Source organism: Thermobia domestica, chromosome 11 (assembly GCF_964235325.1).
Source record: "Thermobia domestica chromosome 11, izTheDome1.hap1.1, whole genome shotgun sequence".
Lineage (NCBI taxonomy): Eukaryota > Metazoa > Arthropoda > Insecta > Zygentoma > Lepismatidae > Thermobia > Thermobia domestica.
In genome coordinates this window covers 170,871,192-170,895,685 of record NC_137464.1, presented here as the reverse complement: position 1 = coordinate 170,895,685, position 24,494 = coordinate 170,871,192, and the positions used below count along the sequence as shown (strand labels likewise).

The window sequence follows — 24,494 nt, the reverse complement described above, 5'->3', positions numbered from 1 at the left end:
TCCAGAAATGGCTCCGAAACAGTAAATAAACACAGGTGACTGCCGCGTTGCCTTCTGGCCCGGAGTCAAAATATGTGAGACCCATTGACCCAACTTGACCCAAGTTGATGGATGTGCTACCGAATGGTTTCTCCACACACTGAATGGTTCCTCTTTGTACATGTGTTGGTATTCTAGCACGTGGTGTTCTCGGGTGTTTCGTCATCGTCCTTAAACTTAAACCATCGCTGCAATATCCGCGTCGTCACGACACCTTCACCAAAGGTCTGCATATCTTCTGTCCTGCTACAGCGGCGTTTCACCTCCATTTGAACTCGTTCAGCATACATGCTCTTATGACGCTCTGTGGATGTCCATGTTCCCTATGTCTTTACGCAAGTTCACAACCAGGTAGTTCTGAATTGCCACAACCAGGTAGTATGTTGGATATACCCACACCAACAACTGACGTTCGCCTTATCTCCACTCGCATTCAACTCATGGTGTGAGGTCCAATTGAACACAGATCTCCACGAAAAGGGACAGAACTTTCTTGGTTACCTTTATAGTTATGCACAAAAGTATAGCGTTTGGTCCCGGGCAGTAGTTCTTGATTAAGCATAATAAAAACTATCTTGAATATAATTTATAGATAATAATAATAATAATAATAATAATAATAATAATAATAATAATAATAATAATAATAATAATAATAATAATAATAATAATAATAATAAGAAGAAGAAGAAGAAGAAGAAGAAGAAGAAGAAGAAGAAGCTAAAATAGTGTTTTTAGTTTTCCAGAAGAAAACCAAAATTTTCCTTTCTTTCAGGCCTTAAAAACACTATCAGCAACACATTTTTTGGCTTTGTACATTGTAGCTGCCCCCCCTCAAAAACGGCGCCCCCCCTACACAAACCTGCTGGCTACACCCCTGGTTAAGATGATCTGTTATTCCTAGCAGTTGTGAAAGTTATCTCTCTTAAAAAGCATAGCAAAGTTTTGCACTTTTTGGTTTATTATTAATGTCACAAACACCGATTAGGAAAGTGTTATGAAATCACCTTTATTGAAATCGCAAAAGGGAGATCTATAATTTCTTATATAGTCATAAATATTAGAGTGAGCCGTGAAAAATTTAAAATTGTTTTTCCAAGTTGTAATACAGTAGAAAAGTTGCAAATTAGGAAGTATAAGAATTATTATAGTAAAAAAATAAATAAATAAATAAATAAAATCTATCTTCCGGTCGCGAAGTTACACACACCTCGCGTCGGCTCCTGGTATCTATCAATGCTTGCTTCACCGGCCACACACACAATGGCGCTCTCTTTCGGTAGCGCTGTCTACCGCGAGCTGTGTAACTTTGTTGTGCAAGAGTCGGTTGAAGTGGAAGCACTGTTACGGGGATATATTTGGTGTTTCTATTTCGAAGTGGACACAATCGAAGCAGCCGAAGAACGATAGAAGCGGAAGGGACGCAAGAGAAATGAAAATTGTGGACTTTGTCAAAGAATTGTTTGAAGGAGCCCTCACCTTGAGGGCCCTAAAATGGTGGGAAAACTGTGGGAAAAACACGTTTGTTTTCAGTTTTATTTCTTTTTGACAATGTTGCCATCACTTTCAGGTCCAGAAAAAAACATATGTTGCACCTAAGGGTATAAACAATTTTTTTAACCAAAAAATCAGCGACGTGTCCCCCCCCCCAAATTTTTCCACATTTTTTTTGAAATTTTCAACATGCAAAAAAATAAAGAAAATACGCATCTATGGTTTTGAAAACAATTGCACATTTACATCTAGATAGCATTTACAATCTGTGAAACTTTCAAAATTTTTCGACCACCCCCATCAAAATTTAAAAATATTCAATTTTGAGCATTATGATAAGATAATTCGGTAAGGGAAGGGGGTCCATTGTTTAGGTAGTTTTAGGTCAAGGGTAACCTTTTGGCTCAATAGCGACCCAATTTGGAACAAGGGCCGATTTCACTATCTTACTAGGAAAGACCCTTTGTGTAAGCATGTAAGTAGTCATGACATGGCCAAACACCTAAACATATGTAACCAAACAGTGTTAAACCATTTAAAGAAAGTTGCTATTTGAAGAAGTTCGATGCTTCGTTGCCACAGGATTTAACTGAATTACATTTAATCAATTGAATTTCTATCTGTAAATCTCTAGTGAAATATAACGAAATTGAACCATTTCTGAAACTGTTGATTACGAATGATCAAAACTGGATAACCTACTATGTGTGAAAAAGATGGCGGTTGATACAAGGAGAATCTTCATAGTCTTCATACCAAAGCCACACCAACGACCAGGAAGATTCTGAGGTTCGTTTATTGGGATTGGAAGAGATCGTGCATAGGAGCTGCTATAGCCGGGTAGAACGATAGACTCGGATCTGTACTGTCGTCATTTACTGCGAGTGGACTTAGCAATTCAAAACGAAGGGAAGGAAATAGTCAACATAAAGGGTGTCATATACAACGATGACAATCCCAGATGCCATGCAAATTTGACAATGTGTCTGAAAGTGAGAGAACTTGGGTGGGAAGTTATAATATACTTGGCTGGAGTTTTCCTCTTTTTACCATATACCCCAGACCTCGCACTATCAGAATATTATTTGTTTCGGTCTCTACAGAATTCTATGAATTGTAATTATAACAAAAGAGGCTTTTGAAAACCACGCATCACAATTCTTTTTCCATAAACCTGAATAGTACTATGCCGAAGGGATTATATTGTATTTCCTGCAAAATGGCAAATCATAGAACAAAATGATCAGTATGTGGTTTCTTAACGTTATATTCAAGTAGTGATAAATTTATTATAAATTTTGATCTTCAGAATCTTAATACCTTTTATACAACCTAGTCTGTAATCATATTTTATGTAGTGGATCTGTTCCACCTCCTACATTTGGCAAATAACACTAGTTAACAAATTTAAACTTTTTGTTTGTTACATGAGAAAAATCACCTGATCTTAAAGGAACTTTTTGCGCTGAATTCGAATATGCACTCGGTTTCTCTCCATCACGTACAGTTTTCCCGTAACAGAGGGATTTTTGGGAAATTCCCTCAAAAATTTCCCTTTTTCAGATATTTTATTCCCCTAGCTCCTGTCCCCTTACATATAGTAACATAGAAATTATACTTAAGTATACCTTGATTTATATTTAATAAACCCTAAAAGTTTCGTAAAAATCGCTTTGTTATTTCTAGAGAAATAAATATATTTGTATGTATACTGTGTGCACTGTTTATTGCACCTGATAGTAATGCTTTCAGATCTCCTGAGTTGGGGTAAAAACGATTTGCTTTATTACTACAAACACAGACATAAAAATGAATATTTACAATAGTCAACAACACACTTGTATTGCTCTCTGTAAATTAGAAACGTGTATAAAAATAGAATGTACTTCCAACGTATATTTTTTTAAACGTACAATATATGTATATCTTAATACATATATATACAATTCTCCAAGTTTTTTCGTTTTGTTCATGAAATGGTTATCAATATTTGTTATCAAATGTAACAGAATGCTAAAGAAAGGAAGAATGGAATACAGACTTATTGTTGACAACAATGAACTAATGCAGTCTGAATTTTCCACTACGGTATCGTTTCTCCCCTCCCCCCGCGCATTTCTTTCTTTCTTGTGTTCTTGACACCTGGTGAGGGAGTTTTGTACATTTTTATATTGACGTGTGGTTTAACACTACTTCACTTTCAAAGTTGTCTTTGCTGCTAAGAGTGCTTTCATGTTTGATCTTAACGGCATTATACCCAACTAAGACCAGAAGTTTAGTTTGTGATCAGTACAATGGCGTCAAGAGGACGGCGTTCGTGTGTTAACTCACCAAATAGTTTTTGTTGTGTGTGTGGCCAGTTTGTAGTTAAAGGACAGTGTAGATCCATTACGCCATCGGTGAAACTAGCATATTATATATATTTCGGATGTCGTGTGGGAGATCAGGACAAAACTTGGGCACCCAACATAATTTGTGCGTCGTGCTACGTCACTTTATTTGCATGGGCCAAAGGGAAACGGAGGTTCACGAAATTTGCTGTACCAATGGTGTGGAGAGAACCCACCAACCATCTGGATGATTATTATTTTTGTCTCACAGTAGTTAAGGGACATTCTAAAAAAAGCAAATACACAATAAGTTATTCCAACGTTAAATTCGCAATTAGACCTATTCCGCACGGGAATGAACTTCCACTTCCGAGCCCCCTACCAACTGGGAAGAGATATAGCCAAAAGACTCTGATGATGATCATGACCTTGATGAACCATCGACATCAACATGTACATCCAAGGATCCAACGTTCATCCCTGACTATGTTCGCGAGCCACATTTCATCCGGCAATGTGAACTTAATGACCTAGTCCGTGATTTGCACCTGACAAAACAAGAGGCAGAACTTCTGGGATCAAGGCTCCAGCAGTGGAACTTATTGGATGCAGAAACGAACATATCAGTGTACAGGAAAAGGCATGTTTAATTTTCAAGCTATTTCTCAATGCAAGATAATGTGTGCGTATGTACGGATATAAATGGGTTGACGGCGGAGCTAGGAATTCCTTACGTTCCAGAAGAATGGAGGTTATTTATCGACGCGTCAAAGGTCAGCCTTAAAGCTGTCCTTTTACATAATGGAAATAAAAAAACCTTCTATACCACTTGCGCACTCAGTGAAGATTAAGGAATCCTATGACACCATGTCAACTTTGCTAAATCTTATAAATTACAAGGACCATTGTTGGCAAATATGTTGTGATCTCAAGGTAGTTGGTATTTTATTAGGACTGCAGTGCGGTTACACGAAGTACCAATGTTTTTTATGTTTATGGGATAGCCGAGCTGATGACAAACATTATGAAGTGAAGGAATGGGAACCTAGAGTGAATTACGTACCTGGAGAATGCAACGTCAAATACGCTCCTTTGGTAGATCCTAATAAGATATTACTACCGCCACTTCATATCAAGTTAGGACTTATGAAAAACTTTGTCAAAGCCATGGACACATCCGGTGAAGGTTTCAAGTATTTGCGAGATAAGTTCCCTAATCTGAGTGATGCTAAGATTTCAGCGGGAGTGTTTATTGGTCCCCAAATTAGGAAATTAATGCTTGATGATAGCTTTGACAGCAAGTTAAACAGTGCTGAGCTAGCTGCCTGGACAGCATTTAAGTGTGTTGTGCGCAACTTTCTGGGCAATAACAAAGCTGAGAGTTACACAGAAATCGTACAGGACATGATACAGAAATACAAAGAGTTGGGTTGTAGGATGTCTTTAAAAATCCACTTTTTGCACTCTCACCTCAGCTTCTTTCCTGCTAACCTAGGTGCTCTCAGCGACGAACAGGGGGAAAGATTCCACCAACATATAATGGCAATGGAGAAAAGGTACCAGGGACGATGGGATCCTTCAATGATGGGGGACTATTGTTGGGGACTTGTTATAGAATGCAACATTTCTTACAAAAGAAGGAAGTAGTGTACGTTTTTGTAACCCAATGGAAGTTTCATATATTGTGATAGTTTTGATTGTCTTTTCATGACCTTTTGGTACATTTGTATTATTGTTTATTGTAAATTGTCACACTTGTAAATTATATTGTATTATATTTTATATATGTGTTTGTGGTAATAAAGCAAAACGTTTTACCTCAACTTAAGAGATGTGAAAGCATTACTATAAGGTGCAATAAACAGTACACACAGTATACATACAAACATATTTATTTCTCTAGAAAGAATAAAGCGATTATTACGAAACTTGGAGGGTTTGTTAAATATGAATCAAAGTATACTTAGGTATAATTTCTATGTTAGTATATGCAAGGGGACAAGATCTTGGGGTGTAAAATAAACGAAAAGGGAAATTTTTTAGGGATTTTCCCGAAAATCCCTCTGTTACGGGAAAATCGTACGTGATGGAGAAAAACCGAGTGCATATTCGAATTCAGCGCAAAAAGTTCCTTTAAGAACAGGTATTTCCTTTTATGTAACAAAACCTTTGTTAACTAGTGTAATTTACTTGTTTGTGCTACGCTGGATCGTTCTCAGTTCTTAACCAACTCTTTCTTATGTTTAACGTAACAGCATTTTTGGTATAAAAACTCTCACATGTCAATATTTTAGTGTATTAAAGTTAATTACATATGAATTAATGATAAACCTTAAAAATATATATTCAAAATTGTGTTGTACAGAAGTATTTATTAATGTTCAAGCGTATTTAATGTTTGTCAGTAAGTGTATTCTTTATTATTTATTTAGAGGAGCAATAGGCTGTAATCATATTGGTGTGAAACCACCATTAAATCATAGAAATACGAAAGGACGTGAATAAGTAAAGACGCCACACACTGAATGTTCAAGTAATCTGTAACAAATGATTCTAGATGTATGTGCTCGCTCTCTTGGATTCGTTCCCGACTTCTATGTGGGAATCCTCAGCAACAAAGGATCAATGTGAAAATGGAATGTTACGTGGTAATTGGATATTAGTTGATAGTGGATATCCATTTGAGCCTTTCTACTAACATCTTAGCTGATTCCACATACACTGCCTGAAATAAGATATAATATCTGTCACAATCAGACCGGAGTTGTAATTGAACGGTGTTTTGAAATTTTAAAGTCAAGATAGAGATATCTTGATAAATCAGGCTGCAATTTGCTGCATACGCTAGAAAAAATATGTAAAATGTTATTTGTGTGTTGTGTTCTTCATAATATGCTATTAGATCGCGGAGAAATCTTTGATTTTCGAAGAAAAGATATAGTGGGAATTGTTGGAGATACGTAAAATCCATACAAGGGAGAAGAAATTTAAGGATATAGAACGAGAGAAAGACTTCTCAGTGAATGTTCCACTTAAATAAAGAATAAATTTTTAAATTGTAGTTTCTTCCTCTTTTCACCTTTAGTTTTCTTAATTTCGGTAGATTCAATTTGACAACCTTTCTTTAATAAATATTGTGTTTTTTCGAATATCGTCTTATGTCAAGTTGTGTCTATATACCCTTTTAGCTTGTTTAATATGTAGTTTATATAGGACAATGTATTTCATGTGTGAAGTTATCTGTAACAGCCCATCTTAAGTCGGAAAAATTAGGCTTTTAGGCTTTTACTGTGTTGGAAAGAACAGAAAATGATACAATTTTATTGACTTTTCTAGACATTTACTGTCGGTTTGTACTTTTGCTCAGGATTTAATTTAGATGAAAATGTAATTAGGTATAAGGAGTTTGAAAACAGTGAGATTAGAATTAAAGAAGAATCTTATGCAGAGGCCGAACAAGATCTCATGAAATATATATATATATATATATATATATATATATATATATATATATATATATATATATATATATATATATATATATATATATATATGAAGTTGTTACAAGTAATTTATTTCTTTTATGGACAACCTTCTAACACTTTACTAGTAGTTACACTGAGAAAGAAAATTGTATGTGCAGTACGTAAAATCGTATTTTATATTTGTAAATTTTGTAGTTTTTGGGCTTAACCTACAGTAAACGTATAACTGAAAACGCATGTTTCATAATACTTTCCGTATAAGTGTTCCATCTGTACATACTTTCCGTATAAAACAACATAGGCGGACAGGAACTCACATACACATGGACGTATATAACATATAGCTGACGAAGGTAACATACATATATGTATGTAATATAAGGAAGACTGGTAGATATCAGACATCTTGCAACGGCATGATGTAACATCTAAGGGCAATGCCTATGTAGCATACGGATAACGTATGCTCCGTACTGATTTCTATAGTAAGCAAGAGGATTCCGTATATATGTATAATATACTGCTGTGCGGAGAATGGATTTTTCTCAGTGTATTACTGAATTGCATCCACCTGCTCTTACTAAGTCCTCTTTACCTACGTTTCGACAATAACCGAACCATACTGTCTATAATCAATCACCTAACTGGCACTCTTACTAAAAACCTACCCAATTACCAGCAAACGCAACCTATGCATATGCTTCCTTCCCCACCTCCGCTACAGGGTGTTACCCAAAATCAAACACCAACGTATTCACCCCCAGGTACATTCCTCAGAATTGCCTCCCACCCTGACCAACTCTAGCTAATCTAATACAAATAATTCATCAGATATCAGCAGGATTCCCAACCAAATAGCAGAACTCTCTCTGCCAACTGCATAAAATGCCATGAGGGGATCACAATTTAGAAGAAACAGAGGCGACTGTACTAACCAACAAAGAAAAGGAAATAACGGAAAGAATGAGAATAGGAACGGAGGAATAACAACAAAAAAATATTCAAATAGAAATAGTAGCAATCAGAAAAATATTAAAACAGAAAAGGTGTCAGTGTGTGCCATGTGTTTTAACAAAGGTCACAGAACTAGCCGTTGTTTTCAAAACAGTAAACCGGGAAACAAGTAACTGGATCCCAGGACAAATCTACTGTTTTGCGGGTCTCTACACGGAAAATGAATCAACAATCTAACAAATGAAATATGGAACGTCAATCCATTGAAACAAGATCATTAGTTGGTGAAAGAAATATAACCGAAATTCATAATCCACTCCTCAGAACATAACAGCAAATGACTGACGGGAAGGCATAAATTTAAATATGGAAGAAAATAAATTACTTATTAATGCCCAAGTGGACACAGATGTTTTACCAGTAATAAATAATAAATACGGGCTCTCCAATATCTTTGTGGCCAAAGAACGATCTACCACCGAATTCAAAATTGATACCGTTCTCAACTAATATTTGAGGAATTGTTAATACAATCGTTAAGCTCAGGCGTTTCCAGTCAAATACAAAGAATAAAGACACTGTTAAAAATTAGAAAATTACATTTATAAAAGTACCAAAATATACCTGATAATGAAATATATTTAGAAAAATGTAAGGATTGGTTTCTCAAAGGAAATCACACACAAAATTGAAAGTTGTGATTCCAAAGACTCGAATGAAACTGAAAGGGACAAAGCATTCCCTTACAATGACATTTTACTGAAAGCACTTTGTGTGTTCCGGTGAACAATTTTATGCTCCTTTCGTTCTTTTCTCATCTAAAGTTACGAGAGTACTATGATTTGCAAATACATTTCCTTGTTACTTCCCAGCGACGAAAAAAGATAAGGAACTATGATGATCGTGAAAAAATCGAATTCGAGATTTCAGCGGATTATACTTTTCATGCCCTCTGTTATAACAAGTGATTTAAAAATGTGTTCACCCGTCCCAATATACAGTGTTCCAGGTTATATAGTTTAACGAATCCGTACCCAATTTTTAGCTTAAGATTTTCTGAGAGAGTTTCGCAAAAATTTTTGCTCCACGGAAATCTTGATTGTTTACTGAAGAGTGAAAATAAAACATTTGACCTTCTCTAAAACAGTTTCAATAATTTGCTTCATATTCGTTATACCAATATTACATTAACAACTATTTGTATAAGTATTTTTCTGGAAAAATCTAGATTTTTTCGGACTACTTAGTGTTTCACAAGAAAATGTTTCGCTGATAACTGCAGCATAACAACATTTAATGTAAGGAATGGGAGCGGGAAAATTTACTGTGATGGCGCATACATTTTAGTTATTTTTCTTGAAGTCGTATAAAAGTCCAACTTATTTTCGTTACATTTCTAACCATCAATTGTATGAAGTTGAAAAGCTACAATTCCCTTATTCCTTATCGAACATACTTTTATTTTAAGAGAACAACGAAATGACGCAAAACTAGGAGTTGAACTGAGTTATGAATGACGATTTCAATTTAAATATCCTCTACATCAACTTATTATAAACTAGATGCTCTGAAATAATTGGTTTTATTTGATTGTCATTTTCGCAGTAAACAATACACAAGAGAGTAAACTTAGCATTTATGGAGGACAATGGATATTGACAAACGAGCTGCTGTCGTGAAGTTTTAGATTCACTGCTTTAAGTCTCATGACTTACCTTTATTGACAACGCGAGTTTTATTCTATCCCATCTATCTTGTTGCCTCCCTCCTTTTGTAAAACAGTTCGCTTTGTCCTGGTTATAATCGTCATTCCTCGGTCAGTTCGAAATTACCTTTCCAGATTTTGCAATTTATGTAGCCAAGACTCTTCTAGCATCTTTACTTCCCTTGTTTTTAGGAAGTTTACATTTTAAAAAGGCTGGGTGAACATCAGATCAGCAATAGAATTAAGACATAAGAACTAAAAAAATAATTAAGACATTTTTCTGCCTACGCTACTGCCTCATATAAAAACATAAAGCGTGCGTTTCCTTAGAAGGTAAAGATTACTATTGTTCGTGGGAATTGCGATTGGTGAACTGCAAAGCAATACTAGTATAATAAAATCATTTTGTTTAAGTGGCAGTCCCTCCTCAATTTCCATTCCATCCCTCCCTCCATAAAAAAAAGTCTTGAACAGGAAGGAATTAACTTTTCATATGAGGTTGAAAACTAAAATTAAGACACCAATAAATACCGTAAATACGCGCGTAATTTTCGCCCTCGCATAATTTTCGCATCCCAATTTTGAAGGGCATTTTCTGTATATTTTATTTTCCTCGCGTAATTTGCGCACGCGAGGATTTGACAGTGATTTCTAAGGTAAGAAACATCTTAATCAATTTTTTAATGTTATTTTTCTACAAATTTAGAATCAGTTGTTTGTTGTCAATTCTTGCTACAAAGAAAATGTGTACCGGTATTTTCGTGTTATTTTGACTGGGGAAAAAAATTAGATGACCTTCACTGATGTGGCTATTTTTTTTTCCGCATAATTTACGCACCCTTGTTTCAAAACAACTTTTTTCGTCTAAAAAAGTGCGAAAATTACGCGAGTAAATACGGTATATTTGAACGTTGCACAGATTCATTCACTGTTCATTTGAATTTTCAATCCCTTAACAAATTAATCTGAGCCTGTTTTGAGAAGATTGGCCGAAAAGTACTTACTGCCATGAACAAACTACCAAGCAGCAAATTTTTCCCAATGCTGTCGAATTAATTACTTGCATGACAGTACGAAATTTTAATGTAATGTCTGAAATATGTATAACAAATATCAAGAACATCGGAATTATTTTATTTTCACCCGTCAGTAAACTACTATTACTATTTGAATAGGAAGAAAATTTTAGAAAGAATGTTAAGTTTAAACTTCGCGGGATCCTATGATTTCAGGTTTACACCGTGACACCTGCAGTACACGTCCGAGTCTATCATTCTGCCTGGGTACAAAAGCTCGTGATGCACGATGCTCTACTAATACCACAGTGTAACCTTCCTGGGCGTCAGTGTGGACTTTGCCACAAATTGTGGAGCTTCTTCTCACTTTGACAACAATTTTTTTCGCTCATTGTTGTCGTATGTTATCCATTTTTCATTCCTCGTGGTGAACTGCTTCAAAAATGGCTTGAGTTCGTTACGTTTCAGTAGAGATTCGCAGATAAAAATTCAATCTAATGAATGTTTTTGAGTTAGTTAATGCGGCTTCCAAACACAAATGGTTTAACACTGTTTGGTGATGGATGTTTAGGTCAGGGCCGTCGCGTGAGCGGAGGGACCGGGGCAATTGCCCCTGGCGCCTCAACCAAGGGAGCGCCGCGACGACAAATCAGCAAAATTCAAAGAATTCAGATTTTGGTGGTAAATGAGTTTTTTTTTAAATAATGTTAAATCAGATATTTTAATAATGATCAGGAAATGGCTAAATGAAATTACTGGAAACATAGAACATCGTCTAGAATTATTCAATTGAAACTTTCTCTAGTCCTCTATGAGAAGAGTTTACACCTTGGAAAACTGACCGTGATCTGCTACTACTTACTTCTTATCCGTAAGACAGTTTGGTACAAACTGAAGAAACTTCAGTAGAACTCAATAAATTTCTTTATTCCTATTTAGTCCAACAAATGCTCAAGTAACACCACAATAACTGCAATACTACAATTATCTGCTTATTTTGACAGCACTTAATAATAACCGGTTAGCATCACAAATACAACTTCGCACGTACTTTCCAATCAACAGAATAAATGCCTTTTGAGTCCTTCAATACTGTACTAACCTCATACAACTATTGTGTTTATTAACTATCAAAGACGTAGCCATGGAGGGGACTCAAGGGTCCCTCCCCATTAAAATGGAAAAGGAAATTTTAATAAAATTCAAATTTAGGCTATACTATATTGGTTCAAACTGAAAACAGTTTTTAAAAAGGCATTACGATGCAATTTTAAGGCTTAAATTTTACAAAAAGTTTCAAAGGGTACTGCCGGACCTCGTGTACTCAGGGGGGTATTCCCGACCCCCTTTTCCGGTGTCCCCAAGGTCAGAAAACTACAAAGTTTTTGTTATCACTTACACATTGGGTTTTAATATTTGTATCGTTATTTGTATATTCTATGCTATCACTATATTGATGTGTATCAAGTTCAAAATAAACAAGAATAGCAGTCGATTTCAATAATTTAAAACGATGTTTACATTAACCTTTATGTTTTAACTACAAAAGCCATTAACTTTAAAAAGTTGACATAATATCAACTTCTTTTATCTTACATTCCATATTTAAATCGAGGAGTATAGAATAAACTCGGGTTGTTTTTCATAACACACGGAGGAAGGGGGAGATTCTCGCCCCGGACCCTTAGAACCCACGCCATGGCCCTGGTTTAGGTTACTGGCTATGTCATGACTGCTTAAATGTCAAGTTTGCTGGACTTTTGCCATCATGTCATTCATTTCTGCTGTGATTAGTTGCTCACTGTAAAGATCTTCTTGGGCTTCAAAAGTTTCAGAACAAAACGACAAACCATTTGTTGGCTATAGCTTTTGATAACTTATCTTGCACATAAACAGCACAATTTTCTCCACGGGCCTACACAACATTTCCGCCTTTATCGAAACAAAATTGTAAAATGTAGTGCAGTTTTGCGGAAATTTTACTCATCTTCACGGCTCAATATTTTATGTTTGATAACATGAATTCCGACAGTTTTTATATACTAATTAGCCTATCACCTGTCAAATGGTGTTAAGCTTTACTCGATGCGACTCAATACTATATAATTGAGCTGAGCGAAGCGAAGCTCTTATACTCGGGTTAGCCGTTTGGTTGTCCGCGAACTCCTCCTAGACCGTTTGGCCGATCTCAACCAAACTTAGCACGCTGATAGAGTATGTCGTGCTGAGTGACAACATAGGTCGAAATCAAAAATCCGATGTACCATCGAGGAATAATCACCGAAAAACGCTTGACTAGACTTAACATGGGGAAAAAGTTTTCACGCGATTTTTTTGTCAACAATTAAAAATGGCATTTATTATTGCATAATGGCCAGGAATGATTACGTAGTTTAAGCTCGCTCAGCTCATTTCATTGCAATCGGGTACATCCATTGCATTCCTAGTTTAGAATATAATGCCATCTCGTGCGCAAAAGCCACTACTTTTTAGACTAACTTACAGTGGCGTAACTACGTTTTATGCTCCCCCCGCAAGAGAATGCCCAGGGCCCTCGCCTTAACATTTTTTTGTGGAATGATAGATAGCATAATAAGTAATCATACTTATCTGTATCTGTGAATAATGAGTTAAATGCATGCAATTATTAGGCCTAAATATTCATAAATGGAAACCACTTTATTATACATATAATTTATTCAATAAACTTCAGAATGGAAGATGTCAGTGACGTCAGTCTTAATGAAGAGTAGCAGGAATTAATTGAATGGTTTTCTTCTTGCATTCCTGCCAGTAACTCCCGTACATCCATTTTTTTCAGCTTCGTCCGCATTTATTGAGAGCAGTGTTAGATTACTTAATCTGTTTTAGCCCATTGTGCTTCTCACATAGTTTTATTATTATTATTATTATTATTATTATTATTATTATTATTATTATTATTATTATTATTATTATTATTATTATTATTATTATTATTATTATTAATTTCAATTTTGAGAACGACCTCTCCGCAGAGCTGACAGACACAGGGAGTGTCAAAAACAATAACTACGCGGTAATAAGTTATGAAAAGCTAGACGCCAATGGCTTGTATTTCACAATTAAAAGCCTTGTTAGGTGAAACACAGAATTCTGAACACTTATTTCAGATTTAAGGTTGATGGGCTTCCTTGGAAGTGTCGGATTCCCCCCGCATTGCGGGGTTTCGCGCCATAGTAGTTACGCCCCTGCTACCTTATATATTAGATAAAATTATTGAAAGAAAGCAACAAAGTTTTTCTTTTTTTAATTCTCAATATTCACTTGAAAACACATAGTAAATTATTAATTAATCAATATGAAGATTCTAATTTTGATTATTCTAAACAGAGATTTCTATCTATTAATAAGAAACGAGAATAATGAGAATAGTTAATGGAAAGTAAATAAAGGTTAGTATGGAAAACAACAACTGAAAATGTGAAACAAGAAAGTACTAGACTTAACCTAATTAAGAAGAAACCATAACTTCTCTCCAAAAGCTTCTCTTTATTGACTGATAGATTAACATCGTTAGTTACAAAGTTTAATGTTATTTTACGTAGCCAGAGAGTACCAGTGTCATGAACGAGTGCGTGTGTGTAGCTTATGGAAAATCCTATTCTCTGCTGACTCCCATCACCCCTGTCTCCCGTAAAATGAATGAATACAATAGATTAATATGAAATATTAAAATCTTATTTTAAATTTGTACGTAGAACTAAATATGAATCTTTTAACACTGAATACTATGGAAATTTATGTACCAATCTCTTGCTCCAATTTTACTCTTAGACTTCGAAATCTTAAGGAACACAAATAGTGTGAATAGTATTAATCTACAAAATTTCAACATTTATTTCTCCCTATTATGCAATACACATGTCTCTTTTGCATCGTAAAACACACTATCATCATCTTCACTCTCGTCAGGATGATCACTGAAATTCAAACAAGATTTAAGTTTAGACATATTTGCAGTAGAAGCTACGAAGCAGATAGAGTAATGCAGGGCATTTTTTAAGCTACCTTTTTGTATCCAAATGGATACCTAGGTCCAGCACTTGGATACCCAGTGCACTTCATAAATCTTTAAATTGCTAAAAGAGTACTTGAACAATAAATTACTTGGATTACTGTAAATTTAAAATTACTTCAATATACTTTGGTTTTGTGAATATATGTGTTAGCTTGTATTCTGTGAATAGGTATAAAATTGGAGAGTTTCATTCTTGAAATTTCAGATATCCACTTTCCTTCGATTTGCGTACTCATTTGTCTACCTCGAGACGCTAACACTTTCATTCTACTCTAATACAGAGGAAGTTAATAGATCGACTAGAGGTAGAAAGGTTGAAGCCGAATTCTCACATCTAATGGACCAAATGACGCTTGGCTTATATACGTTTTGAATATTCTCTGAGAAAAGATAACAGAAGAAGCAACTTGCTATTTGAATATTTAGTAATTTTTATGAAATGCAATTTCTACTTATCTTTAGCTTACAACACTTTTTTGTTCGTTGTATTATACAGTGCGAAAAATTGTTTTTATTATTACTTCTTTTTCAGAATTTGTTTTGGGCCATGGTAGTAACTTTTGGTACTTTATATCGTCGGTCATCTTTACACTAAGATTTAATAAAGTTAGTTAAAACTTCGTTAAGGGAATCCCTGTTAGATAGCATATCGTTGACGATGCTTAAATCCACCATATTTTCCGTAACTTCTGATGCATATTTTATCAAATATATTACAGAAAGTGTGGCATTCACTGGTTACATGTTCCGTCTAGGCGATGCGACTTGAATGTTTGATGCAAAATGTTAGCGGGCCTTACGAAGACCTTTAATTTAATATCTCATATCATGATGCAAAAGTTCCAATGTCGCCTAGTAAAAATGTCTTAAAATATGCACCGACTTATACACATAAAATGATTTCGTTAGGGAATGTTTAGTCAAGTTCACGTATTGTTATTTCCTTGTTCAGTACTTTGTGTCTTGCAATGTTTGTTTTGTATCTTCTCCATCTGTATCAGTCGCGCTTTTTTTTTTTTTTTTTTTTTTTTTTTGTCCTTGTCCTGTCTATGTCCAACTTTAAAATATGGACATAAAAATAAATAAATTATGGAAAATATCAAATTATGGTAGCACAGTACGGTTTTATTTTTAAGTACTACCGACCTGAAGGCGGATCTGAGCAAGAATGTATAAAAAGGAAGTGTCCGTTCCTGTATTGATAGCGGTGTTGAATCGGACATGAAACGATTATCAGAAGTCTGACAAAAACGTCATTTTTTCAAAAGTGTACATTATACAAAAATGCACTTTAAACAATCTCTGCGTTTGAATTTTGCCGTGTGTGACAAGGGCCCTTTTGTGCCTGGATACCCAGTAGCGATTTCTTAAAAAAAAAAAAAAAAAAAAAAAAGAGCACTGGAGTAATGTTTGAAAAGTTGTGGATATAGACTTGTGTAGGAGTTGTCACAGCAGAATATAGATTATTCCATTGTGTAAAACAGTGATAGATAAGTGGCGGCACGCGAGTAAATGTCGGCCGGTATGTATAAAAATATATGATTTGTTCTTTTCTTTCTACCTGTCAATATAATAGAGGTAGAAAATGCCATGAGAAAGATGAAAAGAACTACTCCAGGACTGGATAATCTCCCCATCGGAACATGAAAAAGTTTAGGCAAAGAAGGAGTGCAGTGGTTTACTCATAAGGCCTTTAGACGAGTCATTTTAGCCCAAAATTTTGTGATTAGTTGAAAAAAAAAACTTATAAGCATGGGACTTTGAGGTTAGATACTTTCGGTTGTAGTGAACAACATACTAAAAGTCCCCAAAAATCACAAGTGCGCTACGGCCGCCATATTGAAAAATGGCCGTCGTAATAAATCCATTTTTTTAAAGTCGTGATCAACAAAGGAAATACCTTATAGGCATGGGATTATGTGAACAGTTTCATTTTGTGGTAGTGAAGAACATACTGAAATCCTCCCAAAAGCGCAAGTGTGTCATGGCCGTCATATTGAAATCTGGACGTTGTAATATGAAATAATTACAAGACGTTATGAATTCCTTACACATGCATTTAGCAATAATGAATAAAATACAGAAGCCGTCTTGTACTACCTCTAGCATATTCCAATATGACAGTCATTTTATTTGTTTAGATCCTCAAGGGTATGATATATTTTTCTTCTCATCAGCATGTGAAAATTAAATTTTACACAAATATGTTGTATATACAAACTTTAGCAACCATTGCTGTTTCTGTGCAATTGACATTTGAAAATATGTAACTAACTAACTAACTCTTTGGCCTATGGAACCCGAAGGTTCAATGCCGCATTCACAAAAGCTCTCCACTGACTTCTATCCTTAGCCAAATGGTTCCAGTTTCTACTTTCTATTCCTATTTCTGCTAGATCCATCTTAATATTGTTCTCCCATCTGCGACTAGATCTTCCTGATGGTCGTTTTCCGATTGGTCTTCTAGTAAAACTTTGACAGCATTTCAACTTTCTTCCATCCTAGCTACATGACCAGCTCACCTAAGCTTCCTAGACATGATGACCCTAACAATGTTTGGTAAACCGTATAAATTATGTAGTTCCTCGTTATGATGTTTTCTCCATTCCCATTCCCGTTTCTCTTGGGTTCAAATATTCGTCTCAGGATCTTGTTCTCAAATACTTTTAGTCTATGTTCTCCCCTCAGAATAAGCGATCATGTTTCACAACCACACAGCACAACAGGCATGATTATCGTTTTATATATTTTAAGCTTCAAATTTTTCGACAGAATTCGCGACGACAAGAGATTTTGAACTGAAAAATAACAAGAATTCCCTGCTTTTAATCGACATTTAATTTCTTCATGAATATGATTTTCGTCTGTTAATATTGATCCTAGATATATGAAAGTATCCACTTTATCGAAAGTATTATTTAATATTTTAACGCATCCATAATTTCCCGTATTACGATCCCGACGCTCTTCCATGTATTTAGTTTTCTCTGCACTTACTTCTAAACCCATGTTCCTGCATGCGTTTAATACAGGAATGCAAATAAGCAACAAAATTTTACTATCCCACATTAGGAATCAATTTACTTACTTTCGGTGTTTTAATAGTGATATTAAAAACTCGCCCGTGCCGATGAACCACTCGCCCGGGGAGAGTGGGCAAGTGGTTATTTGCATCAGTGTTTTAATAAGACCTCTGCATTTCTTTCTATTGTTCTCCTATCATCTCCTATTAAATTTACAGCATCAGCATACGCCATACATAACCTGGTGAACACCATTCAACTCTAGGCCCTGGTTGCTATCTTTGATTTTCCTTATAGCGTATTCCAGGACAAAGTTGAATAATAATGGCGATAGCGCATCTCCTTGTTTCAGGCCATTCTCGGCGTGAAAGCTAGTGGACAAAAATATACATCTTACTGTAGATATTTGATACTTGAAAGAATATTTGGATACCTCCTAGATATGAAAATATATACCTTACAAAATTTTGATTAGAAATAAAATAAATGAAAAGCAAAAGATGTTTTTACGAATAAAAAAATGCAATCAAATTATGTCAATCATCTCTTTTAGTCCATGTCTCCCTCGTCATCAGAAAATTGATCACTTGTAATAGCCTTATTCATACAGGAATGTCCTTGACAGTTTTTACATATTGCAGAACATAACAAACCCGAGTTTCTACTGTAACATTTGTTATAGCATGTATATCGACATGCACATAAATAAGCTTCATCAACTCTGGAGGTGTTGGACTCCTTGTTATTGGCACTGGGGACAAGGCATTTCCCAACTGTACCCATCCCCAGTCGGTTGGATTCAATTTATTGTTGTTCCGTAGCTCGATCTGAAGGTAAGCACGATACGAATGTGTTGCTGCGTTACTTGTAGGAGGTAGTGATGACAGGTCAAACGTCATGTTAAAAGGTTGTTTGAATATCTACCGTAAGTCGTCCAATGTTTGTTGTTGTCCACCACTACACAAGTGTAGTAAAAATATTTCTCCTGCTTTGATATCTGCTCTCGGCATCTCTTCCCAATGCACTGTTGACTTTCTACTTTCTTGACCGGTGAGTATCAGGGTCAATATGGATATGTAGAAAACCGGTGGGCTCTGTAGGTCACGAAGACGTTGGTTTCGATGTCGCAATGTGAGGTTTGTTCGAACAGGAGTCGAAAAACAGATCGACGGTATCGACAGTGTTGTGGCCACTTCTCGGGGTTACCATACGCCACTGGAGAGGCTTCTAATGGAGATCTTTGAATCTATCCTCATCTCCCGAGACTACTGCGTAATTCTATGCCTCACATTATCCATAAAATCACGGAAATCCAACAGGATCTTCACAAGAAGTGACGAGGACTGGTCCAGTAGCACGGATTGTTTGCTTGTTGGGGCTTGTATTTCCGGCGACCAACGGACACCTGGGATAATGTGGGTATGGAGAGAACATGCAGACACGCCAGTTTCCGAATATGCAAACCCTGATGTCGCATTTGAAGTTGTTCCAGTGTCAGGGTCCAAAACAGCCAGACAGTGCTGATCGCTCTCGGTTATTTCGACCCATGCGTCAATTGAGCTTGGTTTGGTTCCTGTGGGAACATATTCTTGGAATTGCTTGTGATATCCAGCAGACCGATAGCTAGAAGTGTGTTATGGGAGAGGCACAGTTCAATTTATTCCCTGACACATACACATTCACACACATATATATACCAAGGTCAGTTGACGAATGTCTCGAAATAGCTAAGAGCGATCAGCAGTGTCTGGCTGTTTTGGGACCTGCACTGGAACAACTTCAAATACGACATACGGGTTTGCGTATTCGGAAACCAGCGTGTCTGCACGTTCTCTCCATACCCACATTGTCCGAGTTTCTGGATATACGCGCCCCCACAAGTAAACAATCCGTGTTTCTGGGCCAGTTCTCGTCACTTGTGAAAATCCTGCTGGATCTCTGTGGTTTGGTAAATAATGTGCAGCATAGAATTACGCAGCAGATTCAGGAAATTAGGATAGATCCAAAGATCTCCACCGAAAGCATTTCTAGTGGCGCACGGTGACCCGAGAAGTGACCTCATCACTGTCGGTAAAGTCGATCGGTTTTCGGACTCCTGTTCAAACACACTTCACTTTATGCCATAGAGACTAGTCGACCCTGGTACTCACCGATCAAAAAAGTAGGGAGTCACTGGAGATGCCCTTTGTGTTTGTGCTTTTCACTACAACTAAAGTCATTTATTCACAAAGATTCAAAGATTCATAGAAATAAAAGTTTTCAAACTGGTCATAGCTTTAAAATAATTTTCATAATAGAGTGACCATTTACCAATATGACGGCCATAGCACACTTCCGACTTTTGATGGCTTTAAGTATGCTGTGTGTTTCACTATCACTAAATACATCTATTTGCGAAGTCCCTTTTTGGTAAGTTTTCATTTAGTTACACGTTCATACAAATTTTTCATATTGTGTCGGCCATTTTCCAATTTGGCAGCTTTAGCACACCTATAATTCTTTTCCAACTTTTAGTATGGTTTACACTCTAACAAAATGCATCTATAAAGTAAGTTAAATGCTTATAAGTTTTTTTAAAACTGATCGCAACTTTAAAACCATTTCTTATCTTGCGGCGGCCATTTTCCAATATGATGGCCGTAGCAAACTTGCGATCCTTGGGGAATGTTTTTCAATGAAACTTAATACATCTATTTACAAAGTCCAATGCTTATAAGGATTTCTTCAACTAATTTTCATATTATGACTGGACTACTTTGGGGTGTCTATGCCTTGTCCGTAAGACATACCCAAACTCTCCTACTGAAATATTCCGAAGAGCAGTGTCAGTTTTCAGTTACTCAAATTATGCTGAACACTTCCGCATTCCTGCATTGATTAAAATGTGTACATTAAATAGTTTTAACTTTTTCTTAAGTTGTTGCCTGGTCCAAATAGTTCAACTAGTTTTTTTTCAAACCTATTTATTCACCTTATACTTTGTTCTAATTTTCGTCGCAATTGCCCTTGGTAACTAATAGATTTCAACCTGAACAACTAAATTTCATTTCGGCAGTTTAATATCAGTAAAACATAAAGTAAATAATTTCTTATCTCCATAAGCATGCTATATTAAGACATGTAAATATATTCTTGTCAATAATAGAGATTTTCAACCACAAGCCCAAGAAATTAATGCTGCTTATATCTGATATTCAGGATGAAACTCATATACTATTTTCGATTGTAGATTCCTTTAATATAGACTGCATTACGCTTTTAAGTAGAAACAATTTTAACAATCGTCTTATGTTCAAACACAATCTCGGTAATAAAAAAAAAAAAAAAGTTCGAAGGAGTTTGATTTGCTGTAGTTTCAATGCAAGACTTTTCTTTGTTTTTGCTGGTTTCATAATATTAAAAGATTGAAAATCGCTTATCCAAACTGTGCCTGAAATACTTTCTCAAAGGAAGTACATTCTATGCTTATATTCACAAGATGATCTTAGAAGTACAAGAAAAACTCATTCTCTTTGGATCAATTTTCTTACGTTGTCATAGAACATCAGTTTAAACACTTAAAATTTTAAAAGAAACACTGAAATAGTTATTTAGTGACAAAAATTGCTACTATGTTACTTACCCACACTACAGTACTAACCATGTTTGAAAATTATTATCCTAGTCTTTACAGACACAAGATATATATTTTGTATTGAACAAAATAACAATGAAATCTTTCAGTTTAATGTCCCACAATAATGGTTTTTAGGCTAAGGGACACGGATGATTAAGGCAAGCGAATGATGATGGAGGAATCAAAGGCGAAGAGGGCCACCGGGCTACCGGGCGCCTCCCAATGAATCACCCCCAAGATGCAACAAATAAAAGAAAATTTCGGACTAAATAGACCAAGCTTTAAATCGTGAAAATCGATGCGGCACTGTGGAAAGAAAACAAAGCTATTAGAAGTAGATGTTGATGCCTGCAGAAAGGTCACATACCTATTTAGTGCTTCCAAACTTGCAAGAGTATCAACTACTGGCTGCCAACAGACTGAATACAGTATTGAAATTAGCGATCCCACCTCATCTGCTACGAATACTACTGTCAGAGTGGAAAATGAGCAGGAAAACTCTAGTCTCATGAATGCTGAAATTACTGCTCCTACCACATCAGCTATGAATGTCACTGTCAAGAATGGAAAATGAACAAGAAGGTTCCACTTCAATGAGTCTTGAAATTAGTGCACTTCCAACCTAAGCTACGATTGTTGCTATCAAATAAGAAAATGAACAGGAAAGCTCTAGTTCTAGTGATGCCGATTCCGAAGTCAGTGAAAACATTAAAAGCGTGATACCGCAGGGAACAGAGCAACGAACTCTTTCATACATTCACAAGAAAATGGTATCCTCAAGTTTTTGAGTTTCATCCCCCCTGAATTTGCTTATAAGCGAGCAGATGGCACCAACAGGGCTTGGCTGTAATATTCTCCTGCTCAAAATGCGTTTCTTTGCAGCGTGTGCACAGCATAGTTCTATTCTGCAGATTGAACAAACAAGTTTCTTACGCCACGCACGTAACACTAAACAAGCTTATCAGCGAGTAAGAGAACACAAGTCTTCCACAGCGTGGATGTTTACGTATCTAACGAAAGAAAACATAGTGTTAAAAAAAACTACTTCCTTATGGACAGATAAAACAACGGGTATCAGGTCGAGAAGAACAGACAGGTGATGCATCGTGTTGTCGAAGTGCTGAAACTAATTGGTGAAAGAGGGCTCACTTACAAAGGAAAGAGAAATGAAGCAACCTATAGACTGGAAAACACAGCTACAGATCATGAAAACTTTTTGGATAATGTATTATTCTTTTATTAAACAAATTTGACCTTCCCTTAAAAGTAATTTTAAAAAGGTCATCGAGAAGAGTAAACTGAGTCATGTACGAGGAAGTAAGATGGTGGTCATATAACTTTCTAAAAACATGGTGAATTATGTTTCGGATGCTACAAACATACTTATCAGTGAAGATATTTCGAAAGAAGTCTCTCACGCTGGGATGTTTTCTACTCAACAGGCCAGTGCTCTGTTGTTTTATGATATGTTGTTAAAGAAAGAATTGTGCCAATTGTAAAATGCATATCTACCACAGGTCAGTATCTTTGCGGTTTACCGTTGAAAATTCTGCAGAAGTTGAACCTTGATATTAAGAAGTGTATTAGAAATTCAGCTGATGGCGCAAGTAACATGCAAGGAAAATATTTGGATTTTTCAAAAGACATATGATGAGTTACACGTGTCGTGTTACGCTCATATACAAGGTGACCAGAACTTTCACTTTCAAAAACGGGACGCATACGAATCGGCGACGGAGGGCGGGGATTTCCACATTGCATTTTGGGACTCAGCAATATTTTCAATTTACAAAATACACAAGTAAGAATGATAACACAGCGTATCTAACTTAAGTACTACCCATACTTCAACACACAGAATTCCCACTTGAACCACAGAACACTCAATTCTCATTTGAATATTCAGAAGTTCTAGGCAAAGCTGAACCTCCCCAATGACTGTAGGTGCGGAAGAGAGTAGAATTAGTATTGACCATTTATAATTACGGGACACCTGGGTCATGTTTCCTTAAAAACGGGACATTTAGGAGTCCCGTTTGAGAATCAGTAAAAAACGGGACAATGGTTGAAAATAAGGGACTGTCCCGGCTAAAACGGGACGTCTGGTCATTTTGCTCATATACTCGATCTTGACATATATGATCTGAGAAAAAGTTGCATTGATTCTATGTCATTGTTCTGCTGAATGACTGTACGATATTTATGCGTGAGTATTTTCAGCAAATGAATATTTGGAAGATCAAATGTCTACAATGGCGTCTTAGAGTTATTGCAGAAACAAGATGGTGGAAAACACTCTGTTTGTAGAAAACGTTTGGTCGTTTTTCGAACCCGGAAAGTGCTTTGTGCATAGCGTGGACCATTACAATGAAGAAAATTGTTTCTACAGAAAATATCAAACCAGAAGCTAGGTGCAAAGCGAAAGGATACATATAAGATCTTCTCAAGTTCGAAACAATTCCGACAGCACAAATGTTCCTGAGAATATTTCAAGTGACTGTCAAACTATCTCCAAACACAAAGTGCTGGTGTATTGTAGTCGTATCGAATGATCAGACTACTGTGTCACAACTGAAAGAGCAGGGAGCTGGTTTTGAATCTGTTAAGAATGCAGAGTTAAGATTTGAAGCATGGGTCAATAATAAATATGAAGAATTATAACGTGGTTTCTGTTTCTACTGACATGTAAACAAACACACTTTGGAGGTGGAAAAAGAATGTTTCCTTATGAATGTGAAGATGAAGCTGCTCCTGATCCAATGACCAACTAGT

The 24,494-nt window shown here is 36.0% G+C and overlaps 1 protein-coding gene across 1 annotated transcript in view; it reads right to left on the bottom strand.

The window, feature by feature from the left end:
- Positions 1-14,563: 14,563 nt before the first annotated feature.
- The window catches only part of Grip128 (gamma-tubulin complex component 5), a 136,571-nt gene continuing 126,640 nt past the window's right edge, over positions 14,564-24,494 (bottom strand). Inside the window, exon 20 of the mRNA XM_081731328.1 lies at positions 14,564-14,985. Coding sequence (XP_081587454.1) covers positions 14,901-14,985 — 85 coding nt within the window. The 3' untranslated portion in view covers positions 14,564-14,900. The remainder of the gene's footprint in view (positions 14,986-24,494) is intronic.